This window comes from Lethenteron reissneri, chromosome 13 (genome assembly GCF_015708825.2).
Source record: "Lethenteron reissneri isolate LAM-NWPU_2019-01 chromosome 13, ASM1570882v1, whole genome shotgun sequence".
In the NCBI taxonomy this organism is placed as follows: domain Eukaryota; kingdom Metazoa; phylum Chordata; class Hyperoartia; order Petromyzontiformes; family Petromyzontidae; genus Lethenteron; species Lethenteron reissneri.
In genome coordinates, this window is record NC_083791.1 from 11821386 (window position 1) to 11837538 (window position 16153).

The 16153-nt window shown below is 51.0% G+C and overlaps 1 protein-coding gene across 2 annotated transcripts in view; it reads right to left on the reverse strand.

The window, feature by feature from the left end:
* Positions 1–3935: 3935 nt before the first annotated feature.
* LOC133342119 (rho guanine nucleotide exchange factor 11-like) overlaps positions 3936–16153 on the reverse strand; it is a 48150-nt gene continuing 35932 nt past the window's right edge. For both annotated transcript variants that reach the window (XM_061551067.1, XM_061551066.1), the window contains exons 30-40: positions 15612–15689; positions 15420–15495; positions 14736–14906; positions 14070–14157; positions 13531–13647; positions 13342–13430; positions 12266–12469; positions 10843–11205; positions 9466–9725; positions 8957–9061; positions 3936–8592 (exon numbers count right to left, since the gene is read on the reverse strand). In XM_061551067.1, coding sequence (XP_061407051.1) covers positions 8560–8592; positions 8957–9061; positions 9466–9725; positions 10843–11205; positions 12266–12469; positions 13342–13430; positions 13531–13647; positions 14070–14157; positions 14736–14906; positions 15420–15495; positions 15612–15689 — 1584 coding nt within the window. In that variant the 3' untranslated portion in view covers positions 3936–8559. The remainder of the gene's footprint in view (positions 8593–8956; positions 9062–9465; positions 9726–10842; positions 11206–12265; positions 12470–13341; positions 13431–13530; positions 13648–14069; positions 14158–14735; positions 14907–15419; positions 15496–15611; positions 15690–16153) is intronic.

Genomic DNA, 16153 nt, shown 5'->3' on the forward strand with positions numbered 1-16153 from the left:
TGTCGGTGACGCGCGCTGACAGTGATGGATCGGGTGGCAGCGCGTGGGGATTGGTTATGTGCGCTGGCACAAGGAGAGATCGTGTGGCAGCGCGTGATGATTGGTCGGCTAGGGTGAGTGCTCGCATCGCGGTCCGCATAGGCTCCGTCTCTTTGGAGCGGAGGGTTATATAAGGCGGTGTGCGCGGGCGCTCGGGGAGAAGTTGGTGACCAGTGAAGACGGAAGACGGAGGAGGAAGAGATAGGGCCCTGAGTCACCTCGTCCCGCTGTCCTTGTAAGGACCGGGGCCCTGTGTGGCTCAGAGGCGGGACCTTGGGACCCGGGGGCCGGACGTCCGTGTGAGGGCCGGGCCGCGGGACCCAGTGGTCGTGATCCGTACCCAAGCTGGGGTGGGTCTAGAGGTTCCCCCGGATGCTACGGGGCTGGAATGCACGTGTGTGTGTAGCCGGGTGGAACGTGTAGCGTGAGCAGTAGTTACCACCCGTGTCAGGTGGAAAGTGTAGCGGAGTGGTAGCGACAACACGTGTTACTGTGACAACCCAAGTGTGAATAAAGTGTGCTACCCGTCAAGTGGTTTCCCGCCGTAGTTTACTATACTTCACCTTTATAAAACTCAACGTTTAACCTACTCATGCCGGCTTGTACACCACGCCGCCGTTGACCCTGGCCATTGACCGAGCAACCCAACGTTCCTACCAGCTCCCTCCGCAGGAATGTGTTTTATGTGTCAGCAGAGGTGGGGGTAATAGTGACGTGTGGGCAGTGGGTGACGTGGCCGGCCCAGCGACGCTGATGTCGAATGACCATGGCCTCAATGCTCGTGGTGTTTGTGTGAGAAGACACTGACCCGACTTGAAGGACCTTCCGCAGGCAGCCTTGATGGTACTATTTTCTCTAATGCCTTAGTAAAAGTGTTTACGATTGCCTGAAGATCCGCTTGGGCACACAAGACAGGATCATCAGCATACTGGAGATCAACAACTGCTGTCAGGATGGTCTTAGTTTTCAAAAGAAGTCGGTTGATGTTGAACAGCTTAGCATCCATTCGGTAGTTTAGCTCCACTCCTGCTCGAAGCTTGCCAGTAGTTAGCTGTAGCATCGCGGCGAGGAATATTGAGAAAGTTTTGGGGCGATGACGCAGCCTTGTTTGACTTCAATCTTAACTTCAGTGGTCTAAGATGGGTCCATTACTAATAATCACTGCTCGCATATTGCCATGCAGCAGGCGAAGAATGGTGACACATTTCGGTGGACATCCATTCTCTTGAAGGAACCTCCACAGTGCTTCTCGGTTGACAGAATCAAAGGCTTTCGTGAGGTCAAAGAAGGCCATGGAGAGTGGTCCGTGTTGTTACTGACATTGTTCCTGCAGTTGACGGACAGTGAAGATCATGTCCAGTTGTGCCTCTCGATGGCCCGAAACCACGTTGGGATCTAACGGAGAGTTCTTGCGATGCTCTTTCCTGCAGTGGACAGCAAGGTGATCCCCCTGTTATTTCAACAATTGAATATACCTCCTTTATTAAAAGATGTCACATTCATGGCATCCCTGAGATCATTTGGGATTTCCTCCGATATATCTAAATATTCAAGGTGAGTGCTTGGAACCGTGACGTGAACTCCTTTCCCCCTTGTTTGAAGATTTCAACAGGGATTCCATCAGCTCCAGACGCATAATTGCTCTCCATCTACTCGATGGCGTTCCACGCTTTATCAAGGGTGGGGGGTATTCCAGGCTCGTTTCTGATTGGGCGCTGTGGGATGGAGCGTAAGACGCTGTCATCAGCGGAAGAGTCAGAATTGAGATCTTTAAAATGTTCTTTCCAGCCACCACGTCGTCCGTATAGCCAACCCCAGGCTCCCGAAGCAAGTCTATTACTCCCAGCTTAGTCAGGGTGTGCAATCAGGAGGAGGGCAGAGACAGCGCTTCAAGGGTGTCACGACCAACACGAAGTGCACCATCGATGCCAACTCATGGGAGACTCTCGCATGGAGACACAGACTCTTTCAAGGATCCAAACATTTTAAAATTCAATGGCGGAAACAGAAAAAGTTGGAAACGGTAGAAACAGGACGCTGCAGCCCGACCTACTAATCCAGTTGCACCCACCCACCCTGTGGACACGCGCGCGCGTTTGCCCGAGCTGCGGCAGAATCCGTCAATCCCAGATCGGTCTCTGCAGCCATCTTCGGACCCACAGATAATTCAACTTTTCTATGGCAATCATCCTCGAGGGATTGCCTATGATGATGGTGGTCGTGGTTGTTGGTGGCGGTGACGATGGCTGCGACGATGGCAACATTGGTGGTGCTAACCATAGCAATCGGGCTGAAAGCGTCGATTGTAACGGTAGCGTTGGTGGTAGTTAGTTGCGGTTAAAGACTTACAACACCCACAGCCTTACCTCTCCCGGCTGAGGGAGCTCAAGGTTCTCCAGTTGTCACGACTTGGCCATGCGCTGATGACGTCTCACCTGTCCTCTGCGTTACTGCAGAGCCCTTGGCAGCTGGAGCAGCAGCAGCAGGTTCCCTCGATATCGATCTGTAGACAAAACTGCTCCACTCTGCAGCTATCTGGCGTTGAACGCGTGTACCTAAATACCGTGGTGATTGCTCGGCTCGCCGTGATATTTACCACCGATACGATACCAAATTTAATTTCATGACGATTGTCGCAATATCAGTTTCCCCTAACTTTGTAGTGGCATTTCACGTTTGTGATGTATTGTGCTTTGCAGAAGTAATTTTAACATAAGCCTGTTTTAAGTACTGTCATTCTAATCATTGCAAAATGAATGTTTATAATGTACATACTGTCAGTTACACAAAAATAACTTAAGTTCTATGAAATATTAAAATGATCGCCTACAATCGCCATCCCATAAGTGACTCCAGAAAACATTCTGCAGAGCACTATGAATGTATTGGAGTTATCTGTGGTGGTGCTGCTGCTTTGGCAGTGGTGCACCAAAGCATATTTAAACAAACGCACTCACCACGCTTGTCGGCAACTTGTGTGTGGCCTCAAAGGTAAAATATACAATGGACGTCTTGAGAAATGGCCCTTCTTCATAACACATCATTCACGTGCTCGAAACATCACCCGGTCTATTTGTTTCCCTTTTGTGACGAGGGTTATTTTCCTCCATTATCTTACAACTTCAACGTCGTCCTGCGCCGTTCCCCTTCTGCTGCAATATGCAGTGACGTCGGCTTTAACGAGCGCGATATTGGCCACGTAAAATAAAGATTGATTGTTCATCTCAAAATACATCGTCGGGAAACGAAATATTTGACAAAATATGAAAACGAGCAACGATGAATCAGGATACGACAACGCAGAATTACTTCGCAAAAAGAAAAAAACGTCCGATGCGTCACGGCGGATGATGACATGATAGATCGCATCGCGTGCGGGAGCCCCAATGGCCCGATGGAAATCGCGTCCGTGGTGGGACAAAGTCACGGGGGGACGAGGGCACGGCGGCGTGACACTCCCAGCCTTGAAGCCCGGGCCGCGTTTGTGACAAGTCCCAACTTTTATAGGTAAAAAAATTAACCCGTAAAAACTAAGTTTTTCACTATAAATCCTTTATATGCGTGGCATCGGTTTTATTTTATTATTCATTTCTGTTTTTCTTGAGTAAGAGTTTCATTTTTATCACATTGGTATTTTAAATTAAATATGAAATTTATTTTTTCCTAAAAAGTGGAAAATTTTGGTAATTTTTTTTCACGAAAATAAATTGTCACGCACAACGAGTCTGTGTGCAAAATGTCAGCTCGATTGGATCACGGGAAGTTGGTTAAAAAAACGACCGAAAGATTTGCACGGTCGTAAGCGCGCAAGCAAGCAAGCAAGTGAACTTAATATAAAGGATTTAAAAAAGATGCCGCTACGGAGAGAAGGTTTATGAAGGCACACGAACATCAACACGAGTTTGTTTGTTTTATTTGTTTTTTTACTATGCATAGAATGTTTTCATAAAAATAAGTACACGATCTGTAGATGCAATTTCATTTCAATAGACTTAATAAAAATAACAAAAATAAAGGAAATGTATATGGGCGATATCACGGCAACGGGATTACAAGACCAATGCAAGTGCGATACGCCGCGGGGTCAATGAAGACATTTTACGCGGCGCACCAACACTTTTGAACTCGTCAAAGTCCAAACGTTACATTTTGTGACGAGTGAAGCCTCATTATAACGTTTCCGCTTCGTGCGGTTTCCGTATCCAATCTCCCATTTGTAAAACCCCCCAAAAGTATCCCCCCATTGGCCCAACGACTGCGGTCGAACATTCCCCCATTGAATGTTTCCCCACAAACAGCATTTCATTTGTATGGTCCCCGTGGTTTATTACTGTATTATATTGAGGTTTCACTGTATCTGGTTCTCTGTTGCACGCTATAATTCTGTTACACGTGGAATCGACCATATGGTATTTTGTACATTTTCAGTTTTCAACCAGTTAAAACAAATAAAGCCAATTCAAGGTAAAACGTTTCGGCTTTATGTGAATTTTGTTTGCGGAGTTTGTAAAAAAAAAAATTGGATCAGATTCCAATTTAGCGTCTTCATTTTCCAAACACGTTCATGTACATAACTCCGTTCTCCAGGGTTTTGGAAGGGTGCACCTGCGTTGAGTGAGATAAACCGATAGTGGAACTCCATCCCGTACCACGAACTCGTGCACACCAAAACTACGGTAATTAGTGCTTTGGAAAGGTTCTCCAAATAAGATTTAAATTTTCATAAAAATCAGCCCGTTCTCTCAACAATAATAGGTCACATGTGACAATCTCCGACGCCCTCCACTGGAAACCAATTCATTCAGTCATTTCGTATCCGTCAAACCAACTTAGTCCGACCAAAGACGACCGTTTGTGGGGGGGGGGGGGGCACAGGCAATCCCCCACCAGCCACCCCGCACGGTCTGTAACGGCGCATGAATGATCATCAGAGGTCGCGCACGGCTCCTCTTAACAGACGACGACACGGGAGCGGATGAGCAAAGTCATCGTCTGCTCTTTGCCGATTCAAACGATTGTACACTTCCGTGACAATACCTGGGGCAAATCACGTGCGAGTTCCATACCACAAAGGTAAAGATGGCACTCTGTTTACAACAAGGGTTTGTTTATTGTCAATGCATAACACGAGCTTCCGCCGTTAACGTCCGCCGGGTGCTCTCTGAACGTACACACGTGTCCGCGTGCCTTGCGGACAAGTCACAGGCGCCTCTATACGTCTATAATTACAACTCGCCCCGCAATAATTAGGGCCTCATTTATATTACATGCCCAGCCATCACCCACAAACTGTATATTATGGCATTTTTGCATTAGTGTTAAAATTAAATAGCACACAGGGCCCAAATGTACATCATTCTCCTGTTACTTATGCCATTGGTATCTAAGAGACAAGGGAAACACACAAGAAGTCGCCAGTTTCCGGCAGTCCAGTCAGTAATCTGTGTAATGTCATAACTATAATAACAATAATAATATGAATCTAAGTCCAGTAAAAGAAAGTGCATGGAATGCATGTGGTCAAAAGAAAGCCCTCCATAATTGACACCAAGGAAGAACGATCAGGAGCCAATCTAGCACAAATTAAAGCATTTTAACCATGCAGCCTTAAATGATTACAAAAAAAGACAGTTTCGACTAAACCCATTGTTCACGGCATCTACTATAAAACCCAAACATCTTCCGGTAAAAAAAAAAGCAGCTCGGAATCGGTGTCGGACAAAAACGACCGCTCTTCAATGGGGCAACGCGGCGACAAGGAACGTCGTTTTACCGGCAGCCAGAGCCAATGTGTCCGTGGGTCGAGATGATCCCCAACACTGCATAGAGGGGGCGGCAGTGGCGGTGGGCAGCTCAGACCAGCAGCCCCTGCTGCTACTGCCGCTGCCGCCGCTGTAATTGCTCAGTACCAGAGGGAAATTTGCTTTGAACTAGAATTAGCACTTACGGGCAAGCCACGGACGAATGTTTCGCCATCGGTTGCTTTAAAGAGCACATACGGCTTAGGGTCTAGTGGCTGACGGTCGTTCAGTTTTGCTTGAAGAGGAAATTAGTGTTTTAATGCCATTTGTGCATTTTTTGTTTGTTTAATCGTCTACCTGAGCCATAAAACTGCCAAACAATTCACTGGTACTCTTACGTACGTGCTTGGGCACGTAGTATGCTACACTGTTGTCATTGCTGATGATGGGATACCAGCACAGCGATATGCATATTGCTCAAGAAACGTAGCCCTCCGCCCCCTCCCCGATCCCCAAATAAAATCGCCAAACTATTGGTGGTGGTGGGCAGGGACGGGGGTGCGAGACTACATCCAAGACGTGCTTCATGAACAGGGGGTTTCATCAGCTGCCCAGTTCCATCCATCCGAGTTCCAGCATCATTCCCCTCTCTTCCCGTAGAAACCAACCACAGTACAAATTGTCGCATATCCGACCCGTCACGTGTCTGCCCCCGTCAGGATTAACAGCCCTCGCCCCGGTGCAGTGTTTGTGCAGTGTATGTGCACTGTTCGACTAAACTTTTTTTGTAGACGTTCACAAACTCGACCGTTGTCACGCACGATCGCGTGCTCCTACTCTAGGAAACATTCGCTCGCTCGCTCACGAAGCGCACCTTCCCTCCAAAGCAGCTTTGAGCTTTGTGTCCGCTGACCTATTATTTGTGCACGACGGTGTGACGGTCACTCTCGGCACGTTCACACATTCGCCTTGACCTCCGTCCCCCTGGCGAGTCAGATACGCGCTGTTGTACTGCACCGACGACCTGTGTTCCTCCTGCCTGGCTAAACCCGGGACCACGGGGTTACCAACGCGAGCCCACGCAAGCGTCCCTCGGTGTTCCGACGCCATCGTCACAACGCAACGTTTTGTCAAGGCTGAGCACACGGGTCCCAGAGATCGCACGACTACCAAGGAGAGATGGCCACCCCAACGCGGGATGGCCATGTAGTGACGACCGGGAGGGGCGACCACAAAATAAGCAGCTCATTAATGCGGTTAGTCGGCTCCTAAAAATCAGCACGCGTATGATTACATTCTTAACGTTTAAAAATATATGTATAATTACTCTTACAGCATGTCTGCATGTACACCACCACCATCATCATCACCACCACCATCAATCATCATGAACATTATTCTTACATGTATCATTAACATTACGGGCCCTCCCAAAACTTGCACAATTTAAAAACTCTGATTGCTGTCCTCAGTTGATGTATAGAGAATCGAAACGCTTGTGAATAATAATTTTCTGTTTGTACAAGTGTGCGTTTTCTTCCAATGCATAAATCAAACCGCCCAAAACCGTACTGAGGTCATTGCTAAATCTTTAAGAGCAGATAAATACGTGAGGCTTTCCCCGACTACTCAAAAGTGACACACGCCTACAAAAACAAGAAGACAGCACCCCTTTGAAACCCTGTCACATTTACATCGTTTTGGTTAAATCTCCCAAGAATAGTAGAGGGGGGAAGGTGGGGGGGAAGGGGCTCCCACCATATTGCATTCTCAGCATCTGATGTGGAATCAAAAAAATGTAGCACACACGGTTACCCAGTCCCCCCCCCCCCCGGCTCGCCGCGTACTCGAGCCGGCCTGCTTGCCGCACCGCGCAGCGTACGCGGACGGACACGGTCGGAGGTGCACAACAACCCCAGTGCGCCGGCACGATAGCGCCGTCGGTAAAGTGTGTGCGCACGTACAGCCTGTTATTGTCGATCCACCGCTGGATGAGGGCCTTGTAGGCCCGTGAGAGATGTTTGACCGTGCTTCACCGTGCTGGTCGGTGCAGGTCGCGAAGGTGGGTGGAGGTTGGTGGAATGCAGAACAACCAACGCAATTGGCTTCATTGACCTCAAACGCCCGCAAAGCCTCTTACACCTTTGGTGGGTCAAAGGCAGGTAGGTGTAATGCTGGAACACTTGGCTTTTGACTTCAGAGATCTGACAGTGCTCTGGCAAGTGCTGGTAAACGTACTTGCCTGCGCAAGCTCTTTAGAAAAAAAGAGCCAGCTCGTCAAGAAGCCAATTGAGCAGCTCCTGCTTTCTCCCAAGGTCCCATCGCAAACGACGATTACTTGTAATTGTGCATCCCCCCCCCTAAATTACCAACCCCCCCCACCGTCCAATCCCACAAAGGACTAAGGACGACCTCAAACTGAAAGTTTTTTGTGTTTACGAAAGCGAGGCTACCTTTGTACAACTTAGCCTTGGGATTGAAATGAATTGAAGACGCCCAAGCGCCGAGTTAAAAAAAGCATTGCCTCGTCAACTCCATCCAGTGTCTTTTACATCTGGGTTTTTTATACAGCAGTTAAAAAAAAGGAGAGAAAAAATGGCAACGGTCTTAAACGTCACATTACCGTACTCGAGGTGAGTGTGAATGTGCCAGACAGAGCCATGGATGGGGGCTCATAGCTTCACACGGATTGAGCGACGGTCCGGGGTTGCGGGGGGGGGCGTGCACATCGCTGCTTGCCAGAGTGGGGGTCCCTGGAAGTGGGCCGCGCCTGATCTTGTCACTCGTTCATATTAAACTTCTCCTCGATGGCCTGCGCACAACAACAATAACAGCGTCGGCGCACACTCGCGTCAAGGGCCACGACGCGGCCAAACAACGGCTCGCTGCACTGACACACCGGCCAGCCGCACCAACAGAGAACCTCCGATTAGCACGGTTGGCTTCGTACGGTAAAAAGGAAGTTCAACAAATATACATACGTGGCTAGCCACGATTTCAATTAAAGTTACGTAAAAAAAAACTAGCTGTACACATGCGTATCCTTATTGCAAATGCAGTACGTGCGTAGTTATATAGGATGTGTGTGCGTGTTAGTGTACGTGCGTGTTAGCGTACGGACCGAAAACAAGCACTGATGGTGTGCTCTACTGTGCAGTGCCGGCAGACGTAATTACCTGCAGCAGTTTGAGTTTCTGAGTGAGGCTTTCCAGTGTATTAAAGACATCGTCCACGGGCAGTGGGGAGAATACCACACGTGGTGATGGGGGCTCCAGTTCATCCTGCAAACAAAGACAAAGATCCCCCGTACAGCCTTAGCAGACTTTTGGGGCAAGGGCAGCCCACGTAATTCACTTCCACTGGATGCTCGCTCTGCCGACTCCCCCCCCCGCCCCCCCTCGGTTCAATCAACTCGCGCCCGAAGATGCAACGAATTTTTAAAGGGCTTTTTTTATTATCAGAATCCTTTGTTTTAGGGTTGGATAGGATTTGTGTGAGCCTGCACGTGTGTGGGTGTGTGCGTGTTTTGTACAGCGCCTTGTGGTCTCCAGGTTCAAGCCGCTTAAGAAGTGTAAATTGTTATTATATATTGTGACTATTTTCGGCAAAATTGTGCTACAAAAGCGTGCCTACCAATGAACATGAACACAAATGCACAGATGAACGAGGCGCGGGCAATGCTCACCTGGTATAGCGAGGCCGGCACCGCGGTGTGGTCGTGGTAGCGGCTGAAATGATCGCTCCCGCTGCTGCTGATCGGGAAAGTTTGCAGCCGCTCGGGCACCTCCTCGCTCCGGTAGAGCGACGCCGCCGCCGCTTCACCTGCGCCCTCCTCGTCGCTCTCGGCAAGCGTCTCGTGCTTCTCCACGCCGCCCCCCCCCGCGAGGTCGTCGTCTGTGCTGCTCTCCTGGGGTCCGCTCGGCCTCGCTAAAAAGAAATAGTTTCCTGCAAGAGAAAGCGACGACGCGTTTCACGGAACGCCGGAGGCGCTCCAGAGCCTTCGAGCGAATCACCCGGAACAGGTCCGAGCGCGTCCGCCATCGTAAATCAAGCAGGGTGTCAGCTCGGGACATTGGATTGGGGAGATGTTAACTACCTCGCCTGGTATACAGGAGGTCGTGGGTTCAATCCCGACCCTGTCACCTGTATATTTGGAGTTTGCGTGTCTCTCTCCCTGTGGTCGCGTGGATTTTTCTCCGGCTCCTCCGGTTTTTCCCTCCACATTTAGAAACATGTGTTTAGAGTATTTACCTGCTATACATTTCCACATGATAAGCCACTTCATTGAGCTACATTTGTGGCCAGGTCGCTTCTGAAAAAGAGCTATATAGCTCTGTGGGCATTACATGGTAAAATATTTTGCTTTAGTTTTGATGACCGCCATGCATAACTACTGGCTGCTGCGGTGCTATGCTGTGGCCAACTTATTGCTTTACAACTCATGTCTTTACAACTCGTGTCTTTACAACTCGTGTCTTTACAACTGATCTAGTTTGTTGTCCTTTCTCCGCACCTCCGATTAGCACGGTTGGCTACGTATGGTGCGAAAGAAATTCAACATACGTAGGTACATAACAAGAGGGCTGTGTTGTGCTGTGCTTCTATGCTCTCAGGTCGACGCTCCCTGCCGGCACCAACCCCCCCCCTCCCCCGGAGGTGAGCATGTTGAAACATCAGTAATATTTTTGTGACTTGCGTCAAAGGTCGTTGCTCTTATATAAATGGTACATAGCACATCGTCAACGCCGCGGAGCCCCACGTTGACACCTGTCACAAAGAGCCCTCGGCTCGACTCTGCACGACGATCATTATTACGCGATTTAGACGACCGACTGGCTGCCCTCCCCCATTTTGTTCCACCTGCCCGGCCCGGCCCGGCCCGGTGAAGTACGGTCAGGCATCTCTCATGGCCCGCGTAGGCGTGATCGGAAGGGCCTCATCCAGCATTGGATTGGCAAAAAGGGAGGCTCAACATCAACACGGGCATGCACACGAGCACGAAGGCCGTTGGTGGTGAAGCCCGAACGGGTGAAGGGGAGGATGCGGCGGGTCGGCCCCATACCTTCACGGCGGATGATCGGCACCGTCCCCCCTTCCGCGCTCCCCGTGCCGTTCTGCTCCAATCTCTGCTCCTCGTCGCTAAAGTGCACGGCGTCGCCAGCGCCCCGTCCCGCGTCCCCCTTCCAGCCGTCGTGAGGACCGGATACCCCCCCCGCCGCCGCATCCGCATCCTTCTCGTCGGCCTCTCCGCGCCTGCCGTCGACCGCCTCCTCCCCGTGTGCGGAGTGGTGGGGGGACCGAGCGGGGTGTGGGCTGTACGACAGCTGGGACTGCAGGAGGCTGAGGCCGCGTTCCAAGTCGCCGTCGTCGCGGGGCCCGGCCACGACGCGCAGGTGGCGCACCAGCATCCTCCGCAGAAGCCCCACTGCACACACGGACACGCGCACACCGCACGTGTACACGGATGCATGGAGCCAACCACGCTAATCGGAGGTGCGGGGTGTACGACAACAAACCAAACGCAAAAAGCGGTCAATATGAAACCTATACTCTTACATAATTGGCCACGATCTATTCACTTCCAGAGGAAGGCCTCCCCCCAAGCCGCCACCGCCGCCACCATCTCTCACGGCCCTGCATTGCAACAACCCCACACGGCGCCTGCCACACAGAGAGAGCCGACTGCGCCGCTCCCACCGTGGGGTGCCCTGCCTCTCGGGCGCACTCCGTCCTTTGGCTGCACGTCCTCGTCATCCATTCCGGCGACGCGTCCTGCCCCAGCCCACGTCACTTTTCTGACCGGTCACTCTGACGACTCCGATTCGTGTACGTTTCCGATCCACGCGTCCCTCTGTCTCGCGAGTGCGATTTAAAGAATGCAGCTCTCCTGCTTTTTGTGCGCCCTCGTCAGCTTTCGTTATACTTTTTTTGCCAACGTCCGTGTTTCTGATCCGCGCGCACATTCTGCACGGCAGTTTATTGGAAGAGTTGAGATGAGATGCGATGGATTGCGATGCTAGTTGCTAAAGGCATTGAAGCAAATGCCCTGTAAATGCAAGTTATTTAACCCTTATTTGTGAAATATCTTCTTCTTTAAAAAAATATATATTTTACCAGCTAAGGCCCACTAAGCTATGTAGCTCTTATTCAGAACGCGACCTGGCCACAAACGATAGCTCAAAAGAGTGGCTTATCATGTGGACATTTATAGCAGCCGAATACTCTAAAGGCACGTTGATTCTAAATGTGGAGGCGAAAACCGAAGGACCTGGAGAACAATCCACGTGACCACGGGGAGAGACACACGCAAACTCCCAATATACAGCAGGCGCCTGGGTTGGGATCGAACCCACGACCTCCTGTATACCGGGCGAGGTAGTTAACATCTCCTAGCTACAACCGGATATCCCAACTCTAATTTGACTTGACGCGCGAGGTTTGCCGGACTGGCCGGCGGGTACACACGCGAACGTAGCGGCACTGACCGTCGCGCAGGGCGGCTTGGGCCAGCTCCTTCTCCGCGCCCGGCTCCTCCTCGAGCTGCGCCGCCACGCTCCGCCTGCTGCTCATCGTCTCCGGCACCCTCGTCATGAGCGGCGCCTCCTCCGGCTCGCTGTAGGAGTCCAGGCCGCTGCTCGCCGCGACGTCGCCGCTCTCCTCCTTTCCAGCCGTCACATCCAGAATGTCGTCTGCAAATGCAATGCCGTCGTTTGCACCTCGAGTTGCTGCGAAGGGCCAGCTGCCACCGGGGTCCCCCCCCCCCTTAGGCCCCAATGTAGAGGGGGAATCGGAATGATTGAGATGAGATGCGATGCCCAGGCCCTGCTAATGCGAGCACCCGATAAATGTAAATCTTTTCACTGAGAAGGATCTGTATGTCGTTATTGGCAAGTGGCTGGATCACACTGGAATGATAAGCAGAGGTTGCAAATGCCACACAGTCAACCTGCAATTACTGAGGGTAATGGGGGGGGGGGGATGGCCCAGACATAACGCAAAAGATATATGCAAATAAGGATGTGGAGACTGCACATGTCACCATGTTACTATGCCAGATAGGAAAGCAGAGCCATAGCAAGGCGAGGTACACGTGACAAGAGACTGGCAGCCACGGACCGTTGTGCCAAACGTGTGACCTCTTGTGACAGCATTTGCATCAACTGCTCTTGCTGCCATAAACCGGTATCTCAAGCAATGTGTTTAATCCACATATCGCAGGGAAGGGGGGAGGGGTCAATTTGCCGGAGTTTACGCATCCAAAAAGTGAGAGCCGTCTCCCTCGAACTAAGTTCTCACTCGCGAGGAGACCGATCGCAGACGCAACGGTGACATTTATGACGATCGCCGAACCATCGGATGCCAAGAAGGCATCTTTGGCGTCGCATGTGGAAGGACCGCAGCAAATCCTAATCAGCTTGAAGCAATTTCCAGGCCTCCGCACCAGACAGCGAAACTGACAAAAACCCAAACACAACTGGAACAGGCGGTGGAGAAAGAGAGACAAACCAGGGACGGCACTGGCAACGTTCCGCTCCGCTGACGGGGCCAGGGGAGATCGTACCGGACAGGGACGTGAAGGAGGACGGCCGGACGTCGTCGCCACCTTGCTTGCCGACGACCGTCGCAACGGAATCTTTGTGCTCGTGTGACCTGCGCCGGGAGAATTAAAGGCGCACGTGATCGTTAGCGTCGAAACCGTTGGAAAGGCCGTAGCGTCCGTGACGTGCGGTGCTGTGCGAGTGAGACGTACGTGCTCGCGCGTGGCTTCTTGTACCCCTGCGGCCCGAGCAGGATGAAGGAGGTCATGTTCTGAGTGCCTTCCTGTTGCTTCTCTTTCTCCACCGCATGTTCCAACTGTGTCTGCCAACTGCCGAACAGCAACCACCTTAGCAACAATACCAACCTCCAACCTCTTTCGTTCCACGACCGTTACCCCCTCTTTTCAACATAAGTATGTTACCAGGGTTCTACGTGGTGAGCAGTGCGAGGGCAGTTCAACAAATTAAATTGTTGCATTATACTGCTATGCTCCCGCACCTATACCTCTCCGCCTGCAAGAACCAACCCCAGTAACAATAGCATGGTGAAACATTTCGGTGGCAATTTTTTTGACCGATGTTAAAGCTCATCGGCCATTCATAGCTCGTCATCAACATCGCAGGCAGCTCCCTGATGACTTTCTGTCCTAATGATGCCCTTACTCTGCACGACGGACATCACTTGAGCGAGTGGTGGCTCACGGACGGAAGCAGTTTTCTTATCACTAAGATGTCACGAACACGCACTTACATGAGCATCTCTTTGCTCGTGACAGCCACCAGCTCATAGATCTGTGGGCCCAACTGTGACGTCGTGATCAAGAAAAAGGCTCGTTTATCTGAAAGAAAAAAAAAACAAATGATTGCAAAAAACCTTTGTATTATGTAACATTATTTCCATTGTGATGTAACAACATTCGCAATTGTTCTAACATGAATCTTGATTCAAAGCTTGCGTGACTGCAGGAATTCATACTCTTTGGGTCTTTCGGTAAAGTCACGTAGATAGAAAAATAATAGATCACGACGTTTCGATTACAACACAGACAATCGTCTTCTCTCTCTAACATGCACTGCGCATTCACTCATGGTGCAGTTAAAACATCTAATTGAAAACAAATATCGATTCTCTACACTCATAATACAGGTGTACCGCGAAATAAGTTAATTCGATTCAGGACGATTCGTTATTTCGTTCGTCATTAATTTCAACTTTAATTTTGGTTTACATCTCCGGAGAAAAATCCAGGCGACCATGGGGGGAACACGCAAACTCCAAATACACAGCAGCAGGCGTCAGGGTCGGGATCGAACCCACAACCTCCTGCACACCAGGCGAGGCAGTTAACATCTTGCCACCGCGCAAAAGAATCGAGAATCGTTTGCGGTGGCGCGTGTGGGGTGCCAGCGCCTTTACCGGTGGCCACGGGCCGAACGAGCACCGTGCCCAGCTTGATGACGGGGCTGAAGGTCTGCTTGGCGTCCGTCGCCGTCCCGGCAGACGTCTTGCTGTAGCAGCGCAGCACCAGCCGCTCGTCCTGCTTCTGCAGCAGCACGAGCAGGTCCTCCAACAGCAGCACGTGCAGGTCTGGAGGGGGGCGGCACGCACCGCGGGGACACCGGGGAGAGGGGGGGGAGTCACCATCCAATAATAGCAAGCGTTGAACCACGTGCGAGTGTCTGTGCGCGACGCGGAGCGCGAGCACGGCGGTGGAACCCGCCAAGCGCTCGTGGTTAGAATGCCGGCAGGCCGCCGCCCCGGTAAAGCCTGTCCCGTGTATTAACCGTAAGATACCGCGCACCGTTTGCCTCACGATAGACGCTAAAAAGATCACGTGACGTCATTCGAAAAATAGTCGGCCATAACGCTACGGCATCATGGTCCATGTTTGCAAAATAATTTAAAATGTTCTGTAAATCAATCAATTTAGATGACACAGAGCAACATCGCCCCCACTGTGAAACTATTGCAGACCGTCTGTGAAACACAGTGCCTTCGTGACAGCCTTGCGCTATCGGAATGATGACGTGAAGACAAAATGTCCTGAAAGCCTACGTGTTAAACTGATCATAACCGAATCAGGCCTTTAACAAGACTCACCGATGCTCTTTTCCTTGTTGACTCTCCACGTGAGAGGACCTTCGTACAGCATCTTCTTGTGTGTGAGATCCAGGTTCTGGAGCGAAAAACACGAGACCAAACGTGTTCCATCAACCACACAAAACAAGCAAACAAACATTTCCAGCGTCACTAACGACAACCGTGGGATGGTGGCGTCTGGGAGTCGCACACCTTAAAGTCGGTGACAAGCGGGTTGTAGGATCGCTCCAGGGAAGAGAGATCCAACCGTCGCTGGTAATCTTCCAGCCTCTGAGGATGAACACACAACGCAAACGCAATGTTAAGAACAAACACACAGATGTGGCACGCAGTGCCCGTTTCACCGTCGCACTTCACCTCCATTGGATGACACTTTCTGTAATCCACCGCTGGATGGGGAGGTCGTGGGCACTGTTTTGTCTGTGATCTGACCAGATCGGGTGCATCGCGGATGATTTGGTCCAAGAGTAAATTTGACTGGGAATGCTGGCACGGCCTAGCGGTGAGCATACCGGACTTGCAAGCCAGAGGCCGCCGATTCGATCTCCTGGCATGGCAGGTGAACTAATGGGGGCCAGTTTCCCCTCCTCCGTCCACCCAGAGGTATGATGAGTGGGTTACAATCAGTTAGACGAGCGACCGGTCGCGTGTGTTGGCTACACACTCCCACCGCCTTCAATCCATCTGGTCAGTGTGCAAGAATAGGCCAAAACATCCATCGTAGAGGGGCTTTC